The sequence below is a fragment of the Podarcis gaigeae genome (assembly GCF_964106915.1).
Source record: "Podarcis gaigeae genome assembly, chromosome: 2".
In the NCBI taxonomy this organism is placed as follows: domain Eukaryota; kingdom Metazoa; phylum Chordata; class Lepidosauria; order Squamata; family Lacertidae; genus Podarcis; species Podarcis gaigeae.
Genome location: NC_139679.1, coordinates 49053339 through 49079750, shown reverse-complemented (window position 1 = coordinate 49079750; position 26412 = coordinate 49053339). Strand labels below are relative to the sequence as shown.

At 41.8% G+C, this 26412-nt stretch overlaps 1 protein-coding gene across 21 annotated transcripts in view; it reads right to left on the bottom strand.

Moving 5' to 3' along the window:
- Positions 1-26412, bottom strand: part of TENM2 (teneurin transmembrane protein 2) — a 712099-nt gene that overhangs the window by 254636 nt on the left and 431051 nt on the right. For 10 of the 21 annotated variants that reach the window (XM_083718520.1, XM_083718523.1, XM_083718519.1 and 7 more), the window contains one exon: positions 912-1121. The exons of 2 other annotated variants lie outside the window; for them this stretch is intronic. In XM_083718520.1, the coding sequence (XP_083574646.1) occupies positions 912-1121 (210 nt within the window). Of the gene's footprint in view, positions 1-911; positions 1122-1639; positions 1697-26412 lie in introns of all 21 variants that reach the window. 9 more of the 21 variants (XM_083718504.1, XM_083718518.1, XM_083718515.1 and 6 more) reach the window with 1 other exon arrangement.

Here is a 26412-nt window from a genome sequence, read left to right as displayed (position 1 = left end):
AATTGGGATAATAAGATTCTTTATTTTTATTTTTAAAAAGGTCAAAGAGTAAAAAAGGTCTAAATTTGAAATGGCAGAGCCTCCAAAGACTTTTATACAGAATCTAAAATGATACCGAATATTGGAATGAGCATTGAAACCAAACTAACCTTTAAACGAAGTGAAGAATCACAGGCTACCAGTCTGTTGATTTAGGTTTCCCAAATTTTTGGTGCCGGTGTGTGAAAACCACCTGTACCTGGTTTTTCCAAGTACTCTACAATGCTTTTACAGCATCTGAACTCTGACTTGTGAAAGGATCTTCTGCAAGCACTGAGTTATGCAAATCAGAACCTATTTCTCATGTAAAATGGAACCTACTTTCTCATTTAAAAATACAATCTAAATGTTTTATAAGCCAGAAGTCAATTTCAAAGGGCATCACCATTGCATGAAGACTGGAAAGTTAGGATCAGCTGTTAATACCGATATGAGGATAGTGTGAAACATAACAACAGGGCCAGCTTAACATTTTGCATTTTAAAAGCCAATGTATTATTCTATATAAATGCAAAGCAGTGAAAACCCTGTCGGTTATATTTTTCCTACAAACAAGTACAAACCATACATGAAGATTTCCATCAGTTAATAAGGCACACTAATGGTTTCAGTTTCATATAGGTAACTACTAATTCAAAGGAAACACTCCCAAATAAAACTTTGTCAATGAGATATCAAATGAATATTCATCTATCAAGATATAAAACATTAATCTAATAAAGCATTCAAAACCTCCACTTTTTCACAGTTACAAATATTTGCCCATTTCTCACAATGTTCATGCTTGAGTCACTGTTTTCATGACAACTAGAAATTGCTCATTTGAGCTAAGAATTTTATAATCAAATGCCACATGTATAGCGTTTCCTTACCACTGCTGGAAGTCTGCTGTGGCCCTGAGCATGCTCTTAGCAGGTATGAATTTGGGGAGAACTCCTCATCAGGGTTGGTATCCATGATTTGATGGGAAGTATTGCTGTCTAGCAAGGGCATCTGGCAGCTAACTGGTGGTGGATTATGGGAACTGGGCAGCTGAGCGGATGGGAGAAGGCTAGACGAGGATGTAGGTGGAATGGGACGACCTGGGAAAGAGGACAGAGGGATCAAAGTTCAGCAATGAATGTAATGAAAGAAACCACAAACAGTAACACTGAAATTGTTTGTTACCACATATGATTACAGCTGGGGCTGAATCAAGATACCCATTGTCAATTGGTATTGACTCTCCCCTTTGCATCATATTCAAGACGGTATGATCAGCTGTGTTGACAAGGCATTCCAAGAAAGGGGATTGGCCTCTCCTGATAATGTCTTCACAGCATCAGCCTGTATAAGGCTATATGAACCGATGCTAGATGAATGAAAATAAAACCTATTTGTAAAACAGCACTGAACTCACACACTTAAAACCCCCTCATCACTATTTTTTTTAATATAATAAAGTTTTAATGCCAATAATTTGTTTTAGAGGGAACAGGCAGTTTTCTATACCCACCAATTGATCTAGCATCAGCATTATGTTTGAGGAGATTCACAGATCCACAATCACAGAATAAAAATCCCACTTGGAAGCATTTTGTAAGCCAGTTATTTTCAGTACCTAAAAGAAAACAGCACTCCTCCCTCTGTTGTTTTCTGCTCTGCTGAACCAGGGTTTCTGAATGTTGTAAAGAAAAATGATATGAACTGGACTCAGAAAACTTGACTGACACATTCAAGCCGGTTTAAAAAACAAAAGCATTATTCGCAAAACAGCTTCCATTCACTGAGAGATGGGAGTGAAAGGCAACAGGATTAAAAAATATATCCCTCATAAGTACCAGTAATGCACACCTCAGTAAGCCATTGCAGATGTTGCTCCATTTTTGTAAATTCAGGCAATAAATTATTTTGACTCCTGCTGCTGCTACTACTACAACTACTACAGAATTACACACAGAATCTATAAAGCATTGCACAATAAAATGAATACAAAAGCAAAAAAACAAAACCCATTTTAGTTTCATAACATAAATGAGAAACACATCCTAACTCAGTATCAGCAGCAATGCTAAACTAGCTAAGTAGTCCCAGGAAAATCTCTCTCAAATAGCAACCCAAATTCTAACTAGGGTGCTGATAACATTCTCTCAAGTCAGACTCAAAGAAAGACTTTGAGGGTTTGTAAAAACCTGCCTGAAACCAGACAACAGCTTTTGAAATTCCACCCTGTATCAGATCAAGTCTGAGCTGGAAAATAATTCCTGGCTTCCCTTCCCACATCCTTGGGAGCTCTCCCTGTTACCATAATCCCCATTCCCCCCAAAACACTCCCTCTTCCCTTACTTGGCAAGCAGAAGTGGCATGTGTTTTAACATGCAGAGAGGAATGAGTTTTCTCCTACTTCCTTCTGTCCTTCCCTCTTGTTGCCCCCGCCAGCAGAATAGCAATTGAAGTAGCTCTTTTAAGAACATCTCCCATGAATCCCTTTCAACTACTGACACTCAACATGCTGTGGGACAAAGAAGGAAGGAAGGAATTCTCTTCCTGTGCACCGCCATTATGTTTCCTGCCAGCTGTCACTTAATAGGCAAGTAACGGAAATGGGGATGTACTGGATGGGCACTGAAACAAAGGTTATTTGGGAACAGGTATGGCTGGTGGAACATGAGGCATTCCTAACTCAGAAGAATGATCAGAGTTCTCTCCAATTTCGGGTGAAGAATTCACTTGTTGCCAAATTAACCCAATGTATCTGGAGACAGCTTGCCCATCTCTAGTTTTAATTATCCTGCAAGGTGTACAAGGTGTTGTGAAGTGGGTTTTGCTGGTTCCAGAAGGGTTTGTGGAACAACCAATAAGAACCTCCTCTGAGTCTGAAAGGGAAGGAAAATGGATGGAAGGCTGCTCTGTTAACCTTAAAAGATTAAACTATGTGGAAAGATGGTCTTCAATTATGCAGGACAGAATCTTTAAAACACTGAACATAATACTACACTGGAATTGGGTCCAGAAATAATTTGAAAGCCAAGGAAAATGAGCAAAACTAAGTGTAACATGTTCTTTGGAGGGTCTGATCTTTCAGGATTATTATGGCACCATCAAGGAAAGGTAAACTCCCAGGCTTATGTATAACAGTCCTAATAAAATTAGCTGGTTTTTTTTGTAGACTCAGGGGGCACCTGTCCCATCTTGGCATGTTTATTTTAAATCTGTGTCAGAGTTCCACACATAAGCGCATTAATTTTAATTTGCCAAAGCAAATTGCATTCCAACATAATCATGATTTTGAAATGGATTAATATGTTGTACACACCAGCACATTCCACCTTACACAATCTACCCAGAGCATAGTCTTCATGGTTACATTCCAGAACACAGTGTGTGCCCTCAGTGAAGTGCTTTCATAGCACAATCTCCAAGGCACTTGAGAAAGTCATTCTGTGGGTCTGTTTCCCCTGGAAATTTGTTTAAACACTATCTTACCCGCAGGGTATTTATGTAACTTTGTGGCTGTACATTATTGGCTTTCAAAAAATCTGTATATCCACATAATAGAGAATGTATTGAATTGTGGTTGTAAATTGTGCAAACAGGTACCAGAACAAAAATAATGTATATATTGTATTTTGCTGCTGAAAAGATATGGTGGACAAATTAGAATTAAGTTAAGTGAAAACATTCTTTGGTTTAACCAGAATTGTACATCTACCAACTCATATTTCTAACTGCTTCTATCTTCCAGATAGAAACCCATCAATGCACAACAGAGAAAAACATCTTTCTATATGCTCCCTTTCCTATATTATTTTTCCAGCTCACCACACCAAGCCAGCCATCCAACAGAACTTAGTGCAGGAATACATGTTTTAAGGCCTCAGCGTTAAATGCTGACTCAACAGAGTAGCTTGCCTAGGGTCTGGACAATTCTCTGCAATTATAGTTCCTAATGACTGAAGCACCTAAATGCCCAAGCTTCTTTCTTGCTTTAGCACTTCAAACATGGAAGGATAGATGGCAGGAGATTCTTTGCATTGCACATATTCATCATCCTTGTCAGGGAAAAAGAAATTAGAGAAGACCTGCTGCTTGACTGATTTTTGGGAGGAGTAAAAATGGTTTGTGTCTGGTGAGATGGAGAAATTGTTCAGGAGTAGCTTAACCATGTGGAAATGTGACCTCTGTATTGCTGCCAAGGTCAGTGAGGCATACAAAGCTCTGCTGCATATATGAATTAGCTACAAATGTTAGAGAAATGGGATTTTACTGTAGTTATTTTCAACTATGGTTTATACAGCTAGTTATAATCATGCAGTAAAATATACAAAGGGGCTTGCAGATATCATCAAAGTTAATGATACTTATTTATCCAGTACTAAAGGCTGATTTATATACTGTTGAGAAATGTAAATCTCAAGCAACATGGACATGGAGATTTTGCCCTCCTCCCCTTTCATTCTTAAAACAGACTGTGTGAAATGACAGATTTGAAGAATCACAGATATTTGCATCACTAAAACAATCAACATCAGAGCAGGCTTCTAAAGCAGGAATTGTACTTTGGAAGACCCCATGGTGCATTATCAGTAGGAGACACTTCCAAGGCACAGCCATAGGGTGGATTGTGCCCCCATCCCTACAATGTAAGTTGAAACGCAGAAAGAGGCCTGGCTGACAGTGACATTTCTCCTAACTGCTGTGCACCAAAAGTTCTGTAATTTCACAGCAATATGGCCATTCTCATAAAATCATTGTAGCTTCCACTCCCCCTCTCCCAAACTTCAGGAGCACTCTTTTTTGGATGTTGGCCCTAACCACAGCTATTGGCTCATAGCAATTAATCAATTGCAACAGCACCTGACTAAATGTATGCCTGCATTTTAGACAATCCAGTAGGTCACGGTGGGTGTGTAAAAACTGTATGTACATTTTAAAAAGCATTACTGCCTTGGGTGAAATGGAAGCAAAAAAATGCAAGCTTCAAGGTTTGCTACAAAAGCAGCCAAACACTTTTTCAGTACCAATAACTCTTTTTCCTAACCTTATCTAAGAGATGTGTTTACTGGTGATAAGAGGACCAAAGTTGATGTCATAAACCCATGACATGTATATCCTTGTGAAATATTACACTGTATGTCAGAGAAAATTAATATACAGATTCAGATTTATTGTGGTTCTCTTTCCAACAAAATGACTCAAGCATCAAGAATTATATTTGACACACCTTGCATGGGAAAAATATCCTGTATGAGAGAAATTCTCACACATTCTGACTGTGTTTAAACACCACATGTGAAATATAAGGAAAACCAGGAAGGATTTTCATATTTTGTAATCCACATATGCTCAGCCATATGTGTGTGTTTTCTAGCATGAGCTCAGCTTGACCGTATTTAAGAAGAAGTGGTAAAAAAAAATAATTAAAGTGATATGCGGGTCATAATAATTAAATACAATCTTTTTAAATAAATTGCGCAGCCCTAATCATTTGATATATATGAAACATACTGCACATACTGCAAAAGTACAGAACGGATAATACTCATAATACATCTATCCAGTCCATCATTTTTAATTTTATCTTTAGCACAATTACTGTATTAAAGTATTTATTGTTACCATGATTAGTAAAGATTTCTGTAAAATCACAAAGTCATAAAGTTGTTTCCCAAGATTTGTAAATATTTTTCAGTGACGTATTAGTAAATGTTTACAGAACTATGCAAATACCAGAAAGAAACAAAAACAAAATAAAATAACTTCTTCAAACACACACACAAACTTAGAGCAAATAAGAGAACAGGCACAGGCCATAAACCAATCCTGTTTTACTTCAAATTAGTAGCTATTATACTATTGTATAATGTGAGACAAGTTTCATCATCCAAATTGTAGTCAACCTTAGAAATGATATATGATTGCTGCACTGTAAAAAGTTGTAGTGAGCTGGCCAAGAGTAGAGTTGTGTACCCTATCTCTGAGCTTTTCATGCACACACAAAAGAGGGAGAGTATGAAAAGTTCCCAAACACATTTGTGGAGGAAAAATTAATGCACTTTTCAAGCATTTCATATGAACACTTGAAAAGTCCCATTTAGCAGCCACCACATTCCTCCTTGCCCTGCTTCTTGCTAGTCCCCACCCATAGGAGCCAACTCCTAGGGGCCATGGGGGCTTTGGTCCCCGCAATAATTTTTTTGAGGAGGCCGGCACCTACAAAGTTGATGGGCATTGCCATTCAAAAGGTGTGTGTTCACCGTGTTATGTGATTAGTTATGCAGGGTGGGGCTTACCTGAGCCCCCGCAATATTTAATTCAAGTTGACACCCCAGTCCCCACCCTTCCCAAACAGAAATGCCTTATCTTGAACACAATTTGGGATAAGAAATGGTGAAGAGCACAGCATTGTTTCCTCTCAGGATCCATGACAGGGAATAACATACAATATAAGTAAGAAAAGGCCAAGAAGAGTCGCCATTGGCCTTTTGTGTCAGCTGGAAACCTTTGTTTCCTGTACTATCCCTTTGCCTAAGATAATGACTGTGGGCACACACATATGAAAATGTGAACTAGCATTTTATATTGTGGAGCACCCTGAGATCTGTGGATGAAGGACAGTATACAATATTATTATGATTATGATTATGCTAAATGCTATCCATTATCCTTTCACAAAGTAAGCCCTTCTTTATTGGAGAAGGTGTGGTACATTGGCAGCAGGGCTGGCCCAAGACATTTTGCCACCTGAGACAAAACAAACCTTGCTGCCACACCTATTCCTTCTCCATGGGCGTGCATGGCAGCATGCTTCTGCTTCCTCCATTTCCACTGAGGGTGTGCCATGCTGCCACCACATACCCCTCTTCCTGCAGGCAAGCCACACAGCTCCCATCCCCCCACAGCAGGAGCATGGCTGAAGCGGAGGTGGAGGTGACCGCGGCAGCTGCGGGGCATGGAGGAGGAGTGACATGGGAGTGTGGCAGGCCCATGACATGGCAGTGAAGGACATGCTCCTTGGGCCCAGATCTGCTGCCTGAGGTAACCACTTCATCAGCCCCTAGTTCGCAGAGGGAATAAGACAGCGGTAGAAGAAGAGTGCCAACTCCAATTTGATTCAGACCCAGCTTGAAAAGGGCTGGACCTCTTTTCAATTTGGACTGCGCTTTACAAGTGGGGGAAGTTTGCATTTCAAATTTCCCCGTTCAATACTTGTCCCATTTCTACAAGCAATTAGAAATATATTGAGAATAGCAAGGGATCAAACTCACTAATGCATGGAGTGGTACTATCATTAAGTACAAGCCCATCTCCTGGCATGCCAGTAACTGAAGCTCAAATTACACGAGAGTCCCCTATGTTTGACAGCTTTTACTACCTCTGTATCAGTGAGGAGGAAACAGCCACTAGTAAGAATCAGTCTTATATCTACAATCATGTAGATGGCTTAGCCATTAGGCTTCAAAATGTCTTTGTCACAGAGTGATGACTGTTAAAATTAAGAAATACTTCAGAAGCATGACAACCCATGAACAGTCTTGCTTTGGAGTCTCACAAGGACCATCATGGGAAATCAGTAACCCTGACTTATTGAGAAAAATGAGAGCATAAGAAAAGCCTGGTTATGTGCAGTACACCATGCATACTCTTATTGCTCAGGCATCCAGGAAAGAAAACAACTTCCTCACTCTTGGAGAGCAAATAGAGCAGGATAATATGCAAGTTAGCTTCTGCAGGCCTACATGAGAGTCAATTCCCATGACCACTTCTGATGTGCTAAAATCACCATAAGGTGATGTTTACCCAGCATTTTCACATCACAGGTTTCAAGTGATAGCTCTCTCATGTTATAAAATTAAAGGTTACCATATCTTACAGGTTAATTATGAGTCTTAGAATTTATTTAACCTGTAATTTAATGAAATTCCAGCTCAGAATTTATCACAGGGAGAAAACAGGGAAAAGGCACCTTGTGTAACTGTATGTTTTCCTGAGTCACGTATTTGGGGAAGGGGAGCATTTAGATCTGAAAAACAGGGAGAAAGTGTTAAATATCCTCTCCCATTTGTTGCTGCCCCAATCCAATTAGGGAACACCTGCAGTTGAAAGTGAAAGTGAAATATCAGGAGATTATATTATAAACGCCTGAACAACATGTTGTTTGACCCTCAGCAATTTGGAGCTAATTGTTTACAAATTTATATCTACTATTGTATACTTAATATTTACATTAAAAAGAGTAGGAGAGAACTCATATTAGAAAAATGTGTATTCTGGCATGAATCCCTCTTCTGCATATTCAGAAGGCAGTTTCAACTGGTGGTAAGAAAAATAAGAGCCTCCCAACCTTCTTCATCTGAAGCATGTTTATGGACATAGTTATGTATGCAGTAGTCACAGTCCTTCACTTGCTACATTGCTTTTAGTTCAGGAGAAGATATGCTTGTGGCAACAATCTGTCCACAGATGTGAAAGTCAAGGTGGCATCTATATACAGGCTAGTCAAAACAGTATATACTGTACACTGTAGGACAAATAGTTAAATGCTTGAGTCTAATGAGATTCCCCATTTTGTGCATTTTTTGACCCATTTTGTACAATAAATACATGTGACAAGATATGAGAATTCCTTCCAGCAAAAAGATAGCTGATATTGTGTCCATATTTTAATAAAGTACATGATCTTAAAACAAAGGTTTCATGCATTTATCCTTATGGTATATGTGACTGGAATATTCCGTATGTCTAGAAGCATGTGGCCAAATAATTAGGTGGTTAATTCAAACTAATATGTAAAATTCAGGTGGTCCTCTGTTATCTGTCTCTCCTTGTCTCTTTAAAGTTGTGGAAATGTACTGCAGCAGTTTAAAATAAAAGCCACAAAGGGTGTAATTCTCATGTCAGAAACTCTAGTTGAGTGGCTAGGAAAAAAATCATTTGCACTTGCTCAAATAACAACTTGGGGGATTCATAAAAGTGTGCATCAAATGAAGGCCTCGGCTTACATCCTAACTAAGCTTCCACTGGCAATAGCACTGCATTACATTTTCCCAATTTTGCCTTCCCCTGATAGTCATTTTCTCCCTCAAATATCTGTTCTGGGACCTTCTGAAGCATCTTGAGAGATGGCAGAAGGGGCTGCAGGTGGAACGGGAGACTGGCAAAAATTTAAAAAGTTGCTGTCTGACTGTTATGTAGTGAAGTTTCACCCTGGGCCAGCAGGGGAATACTGTATATAGTTTTCACTCAGGTCTGTAGATAGTTTTCCCTCAGGTCCGCGTCAGTTATTTTAGGCGGGAACTCTGGGCTGTTGTTACAATGTTGACAGCCGGCTGCCTATAAAAGCAGGCCGGCTGAGCTGTTTGCAGTCAGTTCTATTCCAGCTTACGAAATAAAGAGCTATTTGGAGAAATCGCTGGTCGTCGGCTATGTCAACCCACAACTTAACACTGGCGACGAAGGTGGGATCGATGGACATCAGAGCACAGCCAGATGCGGCCAGCCTCTGAACTGAGCTGAATCACTGAGCTGAATCACAGAGCGAAATCACTGAGCGAAATCACTGGACAGAACCAATTCAGAGCTGACTGTTCTGGCTAGAGCACTGTGTTCCATCCATCGCCCTTCACACCGGCATCGGAATCATGGCTTCACTTGTGCCTCTACCGCCGTTTGCGCCAGCCTCTGAATCATGGGATTCCTACCTCGCTCGGTTCGACTGCTACCTCCAAGCCAACGAGCTGACAGCAGTATCAAAGGATCGTAAGCGGGGCCTATTCCTCAGCCTCTGTGGGCCTGAGGTGTTTGAGACGGCCCGAGCATTGGTTGCACCCGAATCAGTCCAGGCAACACCATGGGACACGATCCAAGAGAAGCTCCCCAACCACTACGCACCAAAGCCGTCCAAGATTGCTGCCCGCCATGCGTTCTACCACCGGAACCAGGCAGAGGGGGAGTCAATCAACAACTACACCACCGCCCTGCGACAGGCTGCAATGCACTGTGAGTTCCGAGACTTAGACGATGCCCTGATGGATCGAATCGTCTGCGGGGTCCGGGACATCCATCTGCAACGGCGTCTCCTCGCCAAGCCAGACCTCACGCTGCAGAAAGCCATTGAGGAGGCTGTGGCCTCAGAAGCTGCTGAACGCTCCGCCCAGGAGATCTGCAAGTCCAGCAGCCAGCGTCTTGCTAGGGAGCCAGTTCCGGTGCATCATGAAGAGGCCAGCAGTGATGAGGCATCCTCCAGTGAAGGCGATGACGTGCACCAGACAAAGCGGGAGCACAGGAAGTTCCAACAGAAGTCCAAGGGCCAACCGGAATGTGCCGGCTGCGGAGGCAACCATTCCCGTGCCAAGTGTCGATTCAGAGACGCCATCTGTAGGAAGTGTTCCAGAAGGGGCCACATCGCTAAGGTCTGCCGATCGGCTCCGTCTGACACCCCCCCTTCATCGACTCGCAAGTCCAAGCCTTCACTCCAGTCTGCCAAGGAAAGTTGTTTCGCTCTCACCAACTGCCGCTGCCCGTCTGGAACCACGATTGGCCAAACCGACTCGCCTACGCAATGCAAGCTGAACGTCACGGTGCTCATTGAAGGAGCTCCATGTGACATGGAGATCGACACCGGGTCTGCCCTGTCCATCGTGTCGTGGAGCACCATCAAAAGACTGGTACCCAGAGTGTCCAAAAGGCAACTTGACTCTCACTGCGTACACCTGAGAGACTACCAGGGAAACGACATTCCCGTGGTAGGCGTTGGCCGGTTCTGGATTGCCTTCAAGGATTTTTCGGGCCTGCTCCGGTTGGTGGTGGTCGAAGGTCAGCGGCCAAGCCTCCTAGGGCTAGACTGGTTTGATGCCCTTGGCCTGGAAGTCACTGGCATCAACTGCATCTCTAACGCAGAGACTGAGGGTCTGGTCAAAGACTTTGCCGAGGTTTTTGACGGCACCTTGGGGCAATATACAGGTACGCCCATCTCCTTTAGCCTTGATCCACAAGTCGCCCCCATCAAGCTAAAGCCACGCCGGGTTCCCTTTGCTCTCAAGGCTAAGGTGGACGAACAACTGGACAAACTGATCGCCCAAGGAGTTTTGGAGCCGGTTGACCACACCAAGTGGGAAACCCCCATCGTCACGCCTGTCAAGCCAGATGGGTCGGTGAGAATCTGCGCTGACTACAAGTGCACGATCAACAAGGCACTTCAGCAGCACGCTTATCCTGTTGTCCAACACCTGCTGCATTCCCTGGGTGAGGGTAAGGTCTTCGCTAAGCTGGACCTTGCCCAAGCCTATCAACAACTGCCAGTCGATGATGCCACTGCTGAAGCCCAGACGATCGTCACCCACCGGGGGGCATTCCGTTGCCGCCGGTTGCAGTTCGGGGTGAGTGTGGCTCCTGGCATCTTCCAAAGCCTTATGGAGCGTCTCCTGCAAGGGCTTCTGGGCGTGGTACCATATTTTGATGACGTCTTGGTGTCTGCAGACTCACACCAGCAGCTGTTCGAGCGCCTCCGTGCCATGCTGACCAGGTTCCAAGAGGCCGGGCTCAAGGTAAAGAGGGAGAAGTGCCAGATCGCCGTTCCACAGGTAGAGTTCCTGGGCTATCTTATCGATGCCTCCGGCCTTCACCCGACCACATCCAAGATCCGCGCTATCCAGCAGGCCCCCACCCCAAAGAACAAGACGGAGTTGCAGGCATTCCTGGGGCTGCTGAACTTTTATAACATGTTCCTGCCCCACAAAGCCACAGTGGCTGAGCCTCTTCACCGACTCCTTAGTACAAAGACGCCTTGGGCCTGGGGTCATCGGGAGACGGCGGCCTTCAACGCGGTCAAGGCTCTCCTTTCATCAGACAGTGTGCTGGTACAGTACAGTGAATCCAGGCCGCTGGTCCTTGCCTGCGACGCCTCACCTTTTGGCATCGGTGCTGTCCTTAGTCACCGTTTTCCAGATGGAAGAGAAGCACCGCTCGCCTACTTTTCCAGGACACTATCTCCGACGGAACGGAATTACAGCCAGCTCGACAAGGAGGCATTGGCACTTGTGGCTGGAGTGAAGAGGTTCCATGAATACCTCTATGGCAGGACTTTTGACCTCATCACTGACCACAAGCCACTCCTGGGCCTCCTCGCCGGTGATCGTCCAACTCCACCGGTCCTCTCGCCACGCATGCTGCGATGGACTGTTTTCCTGGCTGCCTACCACTACCGGCTCATCCATCGCCCGGGGAAATCGATGGGCCATGCCGACGCCCTCAGCCGTTGCCCTCTTCCAGCATTTGTGGAAGACCCGGCTCCAGCTTCATCACTCCTTCTGATTGAGGATCTTCCGGCAGCGCCTGTATCAGCTGCCACTGTGGCCTCCGCGTCTGCCCAGGATTGCACCATCAGCCGGGTGCTCAACTGGGTGTGGAGGGGGTGGCCACAAGGGCCTTTTGCATCGGAGTTCCAGCCCTTCGCAACCAGACAACATGAACTCTCAGCTCATCGCGGCTGTCTGCTGTGGGGAGACCGCGTCGTGATTCCCCAGGGACTCCGTCAGCGCGTCCTGGAGGCTCTGCACGTTGGCCACCCGGGAATTGTCAAAATGAAGGCGTTGGCTCGGTGTTACGTCTGGTGGCCTAATATGGACGATGCCATCACTGCCTGGGTGTCCGCCTGTCAAGCGTGCCAAGAGTCGAGGCCTGCACCACCGGCAGCTAAGGGACACACCTGGGAGACGCCAAAGACACCCTGGTCGAGGGTGCACATTGATCTGGCTGGCCCCTTTCACGGCCGGACCTTTATGGTAGTGGTGGACGCCTATTCCAAATGGCTGGAGGTCGCCCTGATGCCCTCCACCACTACCGAAGCTGTCATCCGGGTGCTGCGAGGCCTGTTTGCAACACATGGGTGTCCTGATGTCCTTGTCTCTGACAATGGACCACAGTTCACGTCAGGCACGTTTGAGCGGTATCTTTTGGGACTGCGCATCCGCCATGCCTAACGGCACCCTTTCATCCATCCAGCAACGGGCAAGCGGAAAGAATGGTGCGCTCGGCAAAAGAGGCACTGGCGCGCCTGGACCGGGGAGACTGGCATGAGCGGGTCGCCGAATACTTGTTCGTGCAACACATCACCCCTCATGCGGCCACAGGGAGGAGTCCTGCTGAACTGCTTATGGGCCGCCGCCTCAGGTCACCGCTCGACCGGCTACACCCGGACTTTGCCGTGGCTGAACCCCCAGGCTGTGCCAACGTGCCACGGTCATTTGTCCCAGGAAACCAGGTCTTTGCCCGGAACTATGTGGGGGACATTCCTTGGGTGCCAGCCACAGTAGTGGGAGTCACTGGACCTCGCTCGTACCAGGTGGCACTCGAAGACGGACGCTTGTGGCGACGGCACATAGACCAGCTTAGGCGCAGGGTTGGGGACTTGGACACTACCGAGGTGCCCCCAACTGCGCATGCGGCTCCAGAAGAGACACGTACAGATGGCGAGGCCCCACCTACACCTCCCTCGCAAACTGCCAGCGTGGAGCCGAACCAAGCCGCTTCAGAGGGTCTGCCAGACTTACCACAGACTCAGACCACTCCACTTGCGGAGGCTCCACCCACAGCAGCGGATCCAGGGGATTTGGTTCCAACGCCACCTAGGGTCGCACCACAGCCTCAGCAAGAACTGTGTGGCTCTCCGGACTTGGCTACCAGTCCCCGGCGGTCTGGCAGAGTTTCCAAGCGCCCAACTTATTTAAAGGACTATGATGTTGGACATGTATCACTGTTGGTCTAAGTATGGGAAATGTAACCAATATGCTTTTGTGCCTAATTGAACCATTACGCGTAGTGCTGTATATAAGGAAACCATTACGATTGTAACTAACGCCTTATCTCGGTGGGGAGGGGTGTTATGTAGTGAAGTTTCACCCTGGGCCAGCAGGGGAATACTGTATATAGTTTTCACTCAGGTCTGTAGATAGTTTTCCCTCAGGTCCGCGTCAGTTATTTTAGGCGGGAACTCTGGGCTTTTTGTTACAATGTTGACAGTCGGCTGCCTATAAAAGCAGGCCGGCTGAGCTGTTTGCAGTCAGTTCTATTCCAGCTTACGAAATAAAGAGCTATTTGGAGAAATCGCTGGTCGTCGGCCTTGTCAACCCACAACTTAACACTGACCTTCATACTCCAGCAGGAGTCTCTGTGAAGGGGAAAAAACCCTTGGTTTGTGGAAAGCTAGCCCAAATGCCAAGATCTTTGATTTTTCTCCAGCTCAGATCAAAAAGTAAAACATTTTTACAGGCTCTCAGATCTCTCTCAACCTGTTCTTTGTTTGTTTGTTTGTTTTCAATTTTTAACATACCCATGAAAGAGCTTATTAAAATGAATGCAAATGATATTATCAATACATGGAACATGCAGCTGTGTGATGGTGGCAGGCTCTGACCACCTCATTTGGACTGTACCTGCAACAGAGAGGTGCATAGCCTCTGTCCACATGGTCTGCATCCTTCAAAAATGCTGGATATATATCTTTGAGAGAAGGCCTTCTCACATACATACAGACTGGCTGCCTTCTCATATAATGCTAAACCAAACCAAGGCTTAGTGTGAACATGCTAGGTTCCAGGAAGGAAGTTTCGGCTGCTTTGCTCCTTCCCAGTCATTTTAGCTCAGCACAGCTTGGCAGCTAAATAAATGTTTGGCTTAGCATGTTGAGGAGAAAGCTTAATTAAAATCTTGGGTTTATATGACATGCTAAGCCAAGCCTTAGAGATGGACCATAAAGAAGGCTGATTGCCAAAGAATTTATGCTTTTGAATTATGGTGTTTGAGGAGACTCTTGAGAGTCCCATGACTGCAAGAAGATCAAACCTCTCCATTCTTAAGGAAATCAGCCCTGAGTGCTCACTGGAAGGACAGATCGTGAAGCTGAGGCTCAAATACTTTGGCCACCTCATGAGAAGAGAAGACTCCCTGGAAAAGATCCTGATGTTGGAAAAGATGGACGGCACAAGGAGAAGGGGACGGCAGAGGACGAGATGATTGGACAGTGTTCTCGAAGCTACCAGCATGAGTTTGACCAAACTGCGGGAGGCAGTGGAAGACAGGAGTGCCTGGCGTGCTCTGGTCCATGGGGTCACGAAGAGTCGGACACGAATAAACGACTAAACAACAACAACAAGAAGCCAAGCCTTGGCACAAAGAGGATACCAACAATAGGGCATTTTCAGCTGATCTTATATGAAAAAAGCTGAACTTATAGAAAGATATAAATTCAAGTTACATATGATGCAAGTCATTTTAGCTGCACACCGTGTTCTATCATCAACCAGAGGCAAAGATACAAACTCTCTGACTTCTTAAGTGTGTGCCAAAACCCAAGATCATTTTGCGAGGCAAGCTGCAGTTCTACAGTTCTGTCAGTCATGTGACAGAACTAAAGAATCAATCAGATACCCGCTATTGGACTAATGAGTAGTTTCTCGAGAAACAGTATCAAAAGGCCACAAACTTTTAGTTCTCATTTCTTTGGCACAATATGGAAGTGAGGAAAAATGATTGTGATGTTCTTTGTTGTGGTGAATTTAAAAATCGCCCACTGAAGATCTCTGACACTACACATTGTGGCACTTCAAGTTAATTGCACCCACTTCGTTGCTAAAATAACATGACGGCTAACCTAGCCACATTTGGATGCATTTTCTTATTTGTACTCATTAGCATAGCAGAAAAATCCTCATTCAGAGCAGTCAGGAAGTATTTATGCATTTCAGAGCAGTCCAATAAATAGAAAAGCCTGAAAGAGGTTGCATCCTGCATTTCCTAAGAAAATGCAAAGGTAGCAATATAAACAGGAAACCACATTAAAATATTATCTAAGCTCTCATTCTAATGAAAAATGTCAACTTCTCCTTTCACATGAATCTGAAAAAGGGACAAAAAAGCGGGGAGAAGACTCTGGCTCCTATTCAAAGACAGCCTAATTGAAGCATCTATGCTGTCAGCAATATTAATGTAATTTTAAAGAGTGGAAAATATTGTTAAATATGCCAGAATGGTGTAAAATGGATAGTAATGTGGGACACAATAATGCAAATTGAAAGATATATTACAGCACATTCAGTAGGCTCTTTGTCAGGTGGTGGCTGGGAGACAGGAAGGAGGTTCAGTACTGCATTGTGAGACAAACTGCTCAGGCAGAGGAGCCAGGCCAGAATCCGGCCACATCGGACGTTATTTCAGGCCACACAGGACTTTATTTTCTCAAATTGCCAGATTCCAATGGGCAGAGGGCTGCACTACAACTGTTGACTATCTTCAAGATGGCACAGCATGACAGATCACAGACATCAGACTGACAGCTAATAGTTTGTTCTGCCTACACAATGCCCAGAATGAGGCACCTGAACTCTGCTGCTGATTCTGCTACTAAGAAACCACTTTGCAATTAGTCACATTTCAGATAAACACAAAAGTGTTTGTCTATTTGGGGACTGCTCAGTATTTGAAAAAAGGAATCAGAATCAGAAAACAGTACATATGTTCAAATTTTATTTTGTACATGTTAAAACAGTACTCCTTCCCTTTCCAGCTTTCCTTAGAAAATCACAATTAAGGGAGCAAAAATTCTGCTCTATAGTTTGCCGATCGTGTCTTCATTTTTATTTTATGACAGAAAGAATTTTCTAATTGTAAATATACAAAATATACCAACACCAAGTTTCCAAGACTGTGGGTGATAGTCAGCTAAGGTTTACTGAAAGTAGATCCACTGAAATTAATGAACATGACTAAGTTAAGTCCATTAATTTCAATACGGCTACTCAAGTTACAGGCTACTGAAAGTAAAACATCGTTAAACACCATCTTATGTTTTACAAGGACATTCAGAAGTTGTTTTTAAAATACAGTATATTTTTCTTCATATGATGTCTGCCTGTGTTCTCAAGGCCCAGTAAAATTAAACAGCTTGCCTGGGATCCAAAGATTCTATTGCCTTATTATACCATGTATAGCAAGGACGGAGAGCTTGGACCCTCCAGATGTTAATTGACTCCAACTCCCATCAGTTCAAGCCAGCATGGCTAACAGTCAGGGATGATGGAAGCTTTAGTACAGCAACATCTGGAGCATTACAAGTTAGATAGTAGCTATTGCATTTTCCTCATCTGAAATCCAAATCTCACAAAAATTATGTTCTGTAATGGCCAAATTAGCCACAATGCAGGACATCTGTGAATAGGATCTCCCAGCCACAAGAGTTCCCAATATAAATTACAAATTGTAGTCATTCCAATAAGCTAGGGTTGCCATATTTCAAACAGTGAAAATCCGGAAAGAAAAGTTGTTGAGCTTGTTTTGCTTTTTTTTTTTTTTTGCCCAGAGTTGTTCACAAAAACAAACAACACTGCCGGATTTTCCTGGACATTTATAGCAATTTACACCTAGACACTGTTTCCAACTGCAGTGTTCTGGATACGTCAGGAAATATGCCAACCCTACCATAAATTGCCCTAAGCAAAATTAGCAGCTTTGGCTGGTGGTTTCCACCCTGGAGAAAGCATTTGGAAAGAGTTAAACCCCCACTTCCTGGAGCTACAGTTGTCATCTGAATCTGGGAGTCCATAGCTGTTTTGCTTTTTAAAAATATATATCACAAGGCACCCTATTTACAAAATGTTCATGCTATATCTAGTTTGCCCCTAAGATAGTTATCATCCCAAAGTGGTTTTTTTTTTATGGGACAACCATAGGCACATGTTTGTGAAAACTGAACCTACTGTGTTAGATAAAGTCACATATATCTAACAATAAATATGTATAATTAAATATGAGCTTTCTCACTTGGACTCTCACTTATTTCTTTTAACTTTAACAAATTATTGCTTCTCAGCTATGAAGATATCATTAAGCATATGCCAAGTAATCAGCCTGCAACTGTAATGGTTTCAAGAACGAAAAAAATTTTCTAATCTTATTCAGTGATGTTTTTTCCCAAGACAGCAACAGATTTTGTAAAATGAGGGTTATATCTTCTCATTATAGAATCTAATCTCCCAAAAGACATTCAGCAGCTGCAAAACCTTTACATCTTTTAGTTGTAAATTGTTTATATTATTTATCCTTCTTTAACTAAAAAAGAAAGGGCCATCAGATTTTTTAACAAGATGAGAATATAATGACTTGGGCTTTCAACTTCAGCAAACCCACACTTTAACAAGGTTGTTGTTATGATGACTGGAAAACATATCACAGCCATTTATTTCTAGTATTAATCTCTTTTCATTCTAAATGTCAATTATGTAGTATTATTCTCACTCTCATGGCCTTTTTTAAAGACACTATATAGAGCGATCAGTTTGTATAAGGTGAATGAAAATCCGATGTTCAAGATGGCAAGGGTTGATTGAAGATTTTATGTTTTCTCAATAAGAAACAGATGTGTGAACATGCCTTGGCTTCTGCCACCTATCCCTTCACATTTTAAAGTTGCAATCCCATTGAATACAGTGGGACTTACCTCTGAGTAACTATGCACAGAATTGAGTTGTAAACCTCATGAATCTCCCAGCTTCTTTTTTATACATTACATACATATATATATATATATCTGCTTTTAAATAATCATTTTGTTCTCCCTATATTAGTTCACATAATGGAGATATATGTAGGAAAATCATATCTGATTAAAATAATTTCTGTCAAGGGACATCTTTTGTTGCATGGTAAGTTGCAAAAAGGACATTTGCTCTTTTCAGACAAATTCCAAACACTTTGCCTTGCCAATAATGCCAGTCAAATGTACATTTCATGTGATGAAGTCTGCACTAGCCTATCACAAAGGACACAGCACACATATGAATATTATGTACACATACCCTCATATGAAAGCAGTAAGGGATAATAATACATACGCTGGCATGAACTTTACAGAGTTTTTACAGAGAGAAACTACACTACATGGTCCCCAGCATTCCTGGAAGTTCTTGCACAGCAGCACCAAGAGCCTTCTGTCCTCACATTTCCTCACCTCAGTAAGTTAGAGGAAATAAGATGGCAGGTGGGCTTTCAGCAGGGTGAAGACTGCAAGGAAGCCTCAAAACCATTACATTCCTTGTGGCGTTACCAGGAGCAACATGTTTCCCATAAACATAACATAAAAACAAAAACAACACATGGAGTACATATTATTAGAATTTCAGTTACAAAAAGTAACAACAAAGTACATATATAATAGGCCCGCTGATTAGTCCTCTTCATAGAGATGCATACATTATAGGGGATTGAAATAACTGTGCTGACTTATTGATGTAATCAATAAACAAAGAACACGTGCCTAAAAATCTCTCTCTCTTTGCCTGTCAATTAATAAGTCTTCTGTGTTGCACCAAGCGTTCAGAAAGTGCTATTTCCCATACACATGCATACCAGGAAGGCAAAGTAAGAATTTTCCTGTTTTCCACATGACAGCTATCTCCAGCCTGGCAGCAGCTAAGAGAAAATAGACTAGAGTATGAGATGGTTCAAAGCAGTAATTTAACACCAGCCACAGAAGCACTAATTTAGGATCCAAAATCAAATTATGATTGATTATAATATAAAACTGAGAGAAAACATTTTGACAAAATGAATGTATAAGAACACAGTCCCATCCCATATAGATCAGAGACCCTAAAGTGTTGCACCACCTCCAGCAACTCTGGGAAAGCTTACAATTAAGTTGTGCTCCAATGCTGCTTTAAGATAATTTATGTGTTAATGTGCTTGTTTTAAAGAAATCGTATTATTGTGACTCACCCTGAAATCAATTTTTCACAAAGGGTGATATATAAATATTTTTTTAAAGATTAGATGTTATTCAGATTAATCTCATTTAAACAGGCACAAGAGAGGGGATCCACCCATCACTAAAAATAATGTCTTCTCTCTTTTTGTCTTGCTGTGACTGCTGTGATTTACAATAAATAAATACTGTAAATTTAAAAAGACCACCGATGATGATGAAGAAGAAGAAGAAGAAGAAGAAGAAGAGGAGGAGTTTGGACTTGATATCCCACCTTTCACTCCCTTTAAGGAGTCTCAAAGCGGCCAACAATCTCCTTTCCCTTCCTCCACTACAACTAACACTCTGTGAGGTGAGTGGGGCTGAGAGACTTCAGAGAAGTGTGACTAGCCCAAGGTCACCCAGCAGCTGCATGTGAAGGAGCGGAGACGTGAACCCGGTTCACCAGATTATGAGTCCACCGCTCTTAACCACTACACCACACTGGCTCTCAGTCTGTGCAATGTGTGTGGAGTGAGGACACATGGAGAGGTTATATGGTGGCTGTCTCAGAAAAGCCTTGGCAATCCCACCACCACCCAGCCAACAATGAAAACTGCAAAATTTGGCACATCCTGAGCTAGTGTTGTAAACTGTCTTTTATGAGTGAAACTAGCTGAGTATTGGGGAGCAGGGAATTATGGCATCTGCTATGTTTCAGCTGTTTCAGACTAATTTTAATATAAGTTTAAGTTTTATATTTGCTATTGATTTATTGCTACTTTAGAATGAACAGCCTACAAATTGAAACATTCTCAAAGCAATCATTTTCCAAGATGAAAGTTTCCATGAAACATACCTTTCTTTCATTATTTTATGCACTGCATGAAGAATCCTTTGAAATCATAGCAATAATTAGTGATTCAAGCAGCTAGAGTTAGGAGTAGGTGGGAAAGATCACACTTTTTGAAAGTAAAATGAGAATATTCAGAGCTGTAACAATTTAGCATTTCTCAAGCTAGACTATGTCAATGTCACAGACAGACTAATTTGAAATCCAACTAAAATACCCAAGACTAGGTGTTAACTCTTTACCATCTTTAAACATCAGCATAAGGCATGCCCTGAATTAAGGTTTTGGGAAATGTACTTATTTAAACAATTTCAAAGATATATAACATATACTGAGAGCATCACAGCAGCACAATTCAGTTCTCTCTCTCTCTCTCTCTCTCTCTCTCTCTCTCTCTCTCTCTCTCTCTCTCTCGTCTTGATCCAGCCTGTTTGCATTTGCCATACCTGACTTCATTTGAATACACACAAAAACAGCTATTATGGAAAGCCTGCACTATTATGTTAAAGATTCTTTTACATATTGGCTTGGATCGTAATTTTCCTTCAATGAAAAGAACAGAGTTCATGGTATACTTTCCCCCTTCTCCTGTAGCTCCCTGAAAATCTGTTCCTGGGAATGTTAGGAAACAATGGGGACTAAAATATAAGATTTGTAGATGTAGACTTTAAACAGCAATCAGGATACATTTTTTAAAAAATTAAGGACAAAAAAATTATCTCCTCCCTTCTCCCCCAGATTCTTGTGACCTTAGCACAAAAGTATTTGTAATTTGTATATAACATATATATATTTTCATATTGTTGGTGGACAGCCTTACTAGCTATAAAAGTTGTCATGGGAATATCTAACCAAGGAAAACCTTTGGATCTTGTTTCAGACCTCTCATCATGGCACTGTTTCTGTGAACTTATACAGTTCTGAAAATGGACTCTACAAGTGACAGCAGAGTAATTTACTGTATTTCAGGGGAAGGTAGCTCTTCAAAGTAGCTAGTTTCACACTCCTTGTTCTCTTTTTACACATTTAATCTTAAGCCCCTTTACAACTTTTATAAAAGTGCAGATTTTTTTTTAAAATCCACAGTTGAAATATGCTATGTACATATCCAAACTTTGTTTACACAATTAGAAGACACTCAAATGTATATCCCGGTAAATGACAAGGTTCCAGCAGCAAATTAACAAGAACAATTTTCCCATCTCAGGAGCTGTCAAGATGGAACCCGTTGGCCAATTTATCTTACTCTAGCACATCTCTGGTGCTTGTCAATCAATATGTGAAACATTTGGTGCTGATTGCCATTTTTCTATCCACTTCCTTTTGCCTCTCGTACCAGGCAATTTACTGCAAGTCAATCAAGGTTGAAGCAGACCTTGTTTAAATAAAACACTGTTGAGCTCTTTTCACACCAACAATTTCAAAGACAGAATGAGCTGTATCTTTTTACATTTACATTTATACTGCTTTTTCATTTTCTCCCAAAATGCCACGGTCAAACTATAAGCCATAACGATACCCACACAAAGGCTCAAGCAATAAAAAACAACAACAGTCCGTCATTAAAGGTGGATGGAGCACTAGTGTGCACATTTTCACTGTCAAAAATGCAATCAGTCAACAGAGGGAAGTGCCTAAAAGAGCAGGTTGCGTTTACCTCCATCTTTAACTTCAACTTATTCTGGGACAGAATAAGACAGATGTCATGTCCCATGCTGTCTGACCCAACTAACTCAGGGATCTTATTTCAAGGAGTTTTTCCAGAACTAATTCAGTAGGTTCAGTAATATAGTGTACATATTATGCCAGTTTACCAAAATCAATTTCAATTTGATGCCATTTTGTAATTTTTAATAGGCTTCTAAAACTCTTTGGAATAAGTGCTAGTATTGGCTTGCAACCAAAATTTCATCAAATTTGGTTAAAGACTGCAGCCCCAAGAGCCAATGTTATGTTTGTTACAAGTTGAAATCAGTCATATTGGTTGCCTGGTGCTCAAAAGTTAAGGTAAAGTTTTGGATTCAGCTTTGGGTCTGTTTCTGAGCTCAATTCAAAGTGTTGGGTTTGATATTCAGAACCCTTCACAGCTGGGGCTCAGATTCTGATGGATTGCCTCTCCCCACAACTATATACCTGGATGCTGATATCATAATCTGGAGCCCTGCTAGGAGGGAAAGTGACTTTTCAGAAGTCATTCCCCTCCTACCTGATTATGGAATACCCTTCCCAAGGAGACCTGGTGTTCCTCTTTCTTTTTAGCATCAGGCAAACACTGTTTATTTTCTCACTATTTAGAATTATGTTGTGGTTTTAACAGTGTTCAGATTTGTGGTGTGTTTTTTTATGCCTGTGCTCTCTGTTTTAATTAATTTGGCTACATGTTTTTTTTATCTGCTCTCTGTTTTAAAGTGCCAATTTACATTTTTATTGTTTTTATTTGTTGCTTTCTCTGTGTTTTATTATAATGTGATTATTTTTATGTTGTAGGCTCCTACTCAGATCTCTTGTACTGGGCATCATATAAATAATGCTGAAAGAGGAACATCTTTGCCAAATAGCAAAAAGACAGAAGAGAGAGGCCCAAATGAGTCTTCCAAAGTAGAGAGTTCCACGCAGCCACCAAATAGGCCATCTCCTATGTCCCAGACAGTTGCACTTGTGGTCATAATGAAGCACGGAGGAGAGCTTGCCCATAGATCTGAAATAACTGCAGGTTGGTATAAAAACATGTTGTCCCTCAGGGTGATAGCTTCCAGCCATGGTATGGCTGGAAAGATAGAGATCTCTGCTTCATCCAAAATGATGGCTTGCAGGGTTGCATACTGTATGAAGGGGAAAATGCTTCTGGGCCTGTGCAAATCTCCTTCCATTCATGGGCATAGCCAGGATATTTGTTGGGGTAGCAGAACCTCAGTTTGCTATGTATTTTTAATGATGGGGGGCAGCCGCCCCTCCATGCCCTGTCCCTTGGTTACACCCATGCTTCCATGCACATTTAAATAACACAATAAACCCCTTTGGGACTCCAGGTCCAAAGTCATGAATATCAGACTACAGTATTTTTAATATAAAATAATGTTGTGGATATTAAGAGGGGGGAAATGAACTGAAATAATTTTTATTTTAGTAGCTTCATTTACTCTGTTTGATTCCATTTTCACTAACAGATCTACTAATGCTTTCACCCCATTATTTAAGCTAGATCCTTTTTAACATTGTGTTTTGAAGTCAACAGAAAACAAGTTTAAAAGTGCCTACCTATATATCTGTCTTCATCTCTCTCCTGAATTAAGAGAGAACAATGCTTCAGATAAAAAGGAAGCCCTGCCCTCACAGACGCTAGATAATTAATAAGAAAAGAAAATATTATTTTAAAAACCAACAGTTTATGTTATTAGAACGAAGGAAGGGACATGGGGTTTCAAAGAAAAAAATAAATATTATTTTTTTAATATATCCTGAAGCTCAAAATAGCCATTGTTTGCATTGTTGAAAAATATGTCCGGGAACATTCTTTGTGACTGTTTACTGCTAACCTTGAGGAAATGACTGTAAGTTAAGAGAAGGCAGGCTGCAGAAGGAACGCCTAGAACTGCTTCTCCCAGGGGCTCTTCTCTGGGATGGGTGCTTTGGGTATGGATTTCCTTAAAACCGTATTTTCACTTGTAGTGTGTTCTGGATAGGTTTTGGAGAAATTGTGTTGTATGTTTGCTCTAGTTTTTATGTAGTGCAATACTTTGCTTGAACTCTTCTAAGTAAAATAGTTCTTAAGGAAACCTAATGGATGTCTTTATTTCATAAAATGTATAGACTTGACTGTAAAAAAACCAACTCAAAAATGGTTTACAAAAAGAAGAAAACAATGACATGATCAGTAAACAAAGTTAAACAACTTAAAACCTTCAAAAATAATTAAAATCAATGATAAGCTAAAAACAACAACACAACAGATTAAAACAAATGTCAACATTCTACATGCCTGGATAGGTTTGCCTAAAGAAAAATCTTTTTAGCAGGTGCCAAAAAAAGAGTGCTTTGAAGGCACCTGCCAGATATCAATAGGCAGGGTGTTTCAAAGTTTGGGTGCTGCCGCACTAAAAGATAAATTTATTAGAAATGCGGAATGAGCATTATGTGGCTCCTGTAACAGTGTCAGTTCAACCAATTGAAACACTCAAGTGGGCACACGTGGGGTAAGGTGATCTCATAAGTAAACTGGTCCCAAGCTGTTAAGAGCTTTATATAGTAATAGTAACACCTTGAACTTGGCCAGGTAGCAAAACGACAACCTGTGCAGATCTCTGTGCAGAGGTGTTATATGCTGACAGGTTATCACTCTCACCAGCAATCGTGCTGTAGCATTCTTCGCTAGCTGCAGCTTCTGGGTGAAAGACAAGGGAAGCCCCACAGAGTGCATTGCAAAAATGCATTATTGAAATAACTGATGCACGAACTACTGTGGCTAAGCTTTCCCAGTCCAGGTATGGTTGTAGCTGTTGCATCAGTTGCAGCTGCTACAAGGTGCTTCCAACCACTGAGGCTACCTAGGCCTCCATTGACAAAGCTGGATCCAGAGGCAATCCCAGACTGTGAGCCTTGTCTCTTGTGTTCTTTTTAAATTTAAAAATTCTGTGCAATATTTGTCAGACCTACAAATACAGCTTCACAGGAGATTTCACACTGCCTAGTTAACTGAGCAACTTAGGGTTAGCCTAAATAGCAGGGATGTGAAGATTACTCCGTAAGAGGCAGATAGCAACATTAACTCCACATTGTGTTGAAACCTTGTGTTGTTGTTAGTCTGTCGAAATAAAGAGCTGTCATGGAGCTAAAGAGATGATGCATGAAATGAATGTAGTTTATCATCTCCTAGAAATATGATGAATTTTTAATTAAGCATATGCAGCTATGAGACAAGAGATAGCCAAAGGAGTAAACAGTGTTTAATACTTGAAAGAAAGAAACATTGGCATGTAAAAATTCTAAATCTGTCACTAGATCTCAGCATTATTTTAACATCTGATAAAGGTTACTGAACTTCTGTATTTGCAAGCCCAACTGACCATGAATGGGCTGCATACAGGACATACATTTCAAGCATGATTCATGCACTACAATTTGTTAAGCTCCCTTAACAAACTACAGTTCCCAGGATTCTTTAGCAGACATCATGTGCTTTATATGTATGGTGTGTCTGCAGTCAGACTAATAATAATAATAATAATAATAATAATAATAATAATAATACCCCGTCCATCTAACTGGATTTCCCCAGCCACTCTGGGCAGCTCCCAGCAGAATATTAAAAACACAATAAAACATCAAACATTAAAAGCTTTCCTGATAGAATATTCATAATAAACTAATGTGTGTACATATATCAGTTGAGATAAAATGTTGTGGAACAATCTAATTATTACATTTTGCTCCTCCTCAAAATCCTGTCCTATTCACTGTTAGCAAAGTTTTAATTACAGTTGCACATATTGGCTGTAGAATATTATTTCCATTTAGAAATTACTAGGAAGATAAACATATTTTATTCTCTCTACGGGTTCCCATTGATAGACCAACCTGAGTACATGGGAGTCGACTGAGAATGTTCGGCTAGAAAGAAAGAGAGAAAAATATGGAGGGGGTGGTGGAGGGAGAGACCGGAGGGGGGGGGGGAAGCACTTCTCACATACATTTATATCACCTGACAGATGGGTAAAAAGAATACTTAGTTATTACTTTAATTCGCCAAAAGGGAAATAACACAATTCTCTATGAAAAGTCAATCACATATTTCCCCCTGCCCTATAATAAG